At 62.2% G+C, this 1,065-nt stretch overlaps 1 protein-coding gene across 1 annotated transcript; it reads right to left on the reverse strand.

Annotated features, from left to right (window-relative positions):
- Nucleotides 1-6: 6 nt before the first annotated feature.
- Nucleotides 7-1,013, reverse strand: LOC104135302 (protein phosphatase 1 regulatory subunit 3C-B-like). Its single transcript, XM_009648933.2, has one exon. It carries the CDS (start codon nt 971-973, stop codon nt 107-109), a length of 867 nt encoding a protein of 288 aa, XP_009647228.1. The 5' UTR covers nt 974-1,013; the 3' UTR covers nt 7-106.
- Nucleotides 1,014-1,065: the final 52 nt, after the last annotated feature.

The following is a 1,065-nucleotide window of genomic DNA, read 5'->3' on the forward strand; positions in this document are numbered from 1 at the left end:
GAGGAGCTAACACAACTGTGAGCAGCACCTTCTGCAGCTGACCCCTCTCCAAAGACTCCATGGTCGGGACGCAGCAGGGACCTACACCTCTCCCCGCACTGCCCTCCTACCAATAAGGACCCTGGGCCTCTGAGCGCCGCCAGGTCTGCAGGTGAGAAAAGACCAGGGTGGCAGCCCGAGAGGTGCCAAGATGCTCCGAGGCCCCATTGGCACTCTTCACGGCATGGGAGGGAGGGCGGATTGCGCCCACGTGGCAGATCTTGTAGTTCTTCCCGTGGTTGTTGTCCCAGTGGGTCTTCTGTCCACACTGGAAGGAGATGCAGAACTCTGTGGCCCTGCAGGAGACGGATGGCTTGGGCAGGGCAAGCTCAAAAGAGAAGGTGTCTGTGTCGGCTGAGCCGTAGGTGCTGTGCATGTACTGGCAGGAGACGTCCCGGAAGCTCTTCCAGCCATCGAAGGTGATGCGGACCGTCACTTTCTTCTCATACTCGATGTTTCTGACCTTCACTGTTCCTGACAGGGCACGGTCCTGGATCAGGCAGCTCTCCAGGCAGACGTGGTTGCTGTGCAGGCGGCTGCGGAAAGCCATGTAGTCCGCAGAGGGCTGTGGGAAGTCCAGCACATACCTGCACACTTGTGGGCGTGAGTCCCGCAGCCGAGGTCGGAAGCAGGCAAGGTCGGACAGGGCGTGCTGCAAGTCGCAGAGGTCCTCCTCAATCTTTGAGAAGAAGCGGACAGCCGTCAGCGAGAGCCCTTTCATGTCAGCAAACACGACTCTCTTCTTCTTCTGGCCCTTGGAGCTCTTGGTGCTATCTCGCCGCTCCAGCTCGGGTTCCGCACTCAGCTTCTGGTTGAGACAGGACCGGAGGGGCCTGCGCCCCCGGCTGCCCCGCAGCTCCTCGTAGGAGTTCAGCAGCTTGCGGATGGGGGGCGAGTGGCTCAGGCAGAGCCGCACGGCCAGGTCCACGGGCATGGCTGGGGGGGCAACGGCCCTCGCGCTGTACACCTGCAAAAGCCTGCAGGCGGAGAGGGGTCAGGCGGAGAGGGGTCAGGCGGAGAGGGGTC

The sequence above is a fragment of the Egretta garzetta genome, unplaced genomic scaffold, assembly GCF_000687185.1.
Source record: "Egretta garzetta isolate BGI_Z169 unplaced genomic scaffold, ASM68718v1 scaffold481, whole genome shotgun sequence".
Classification (NCBI taxonomy): domain Eukaryota; kingdom Metazoa; phylum Chordata; class Aves; order Pelecaniformes; family Ardeidae; genus Egretta; species Egretta garzetta.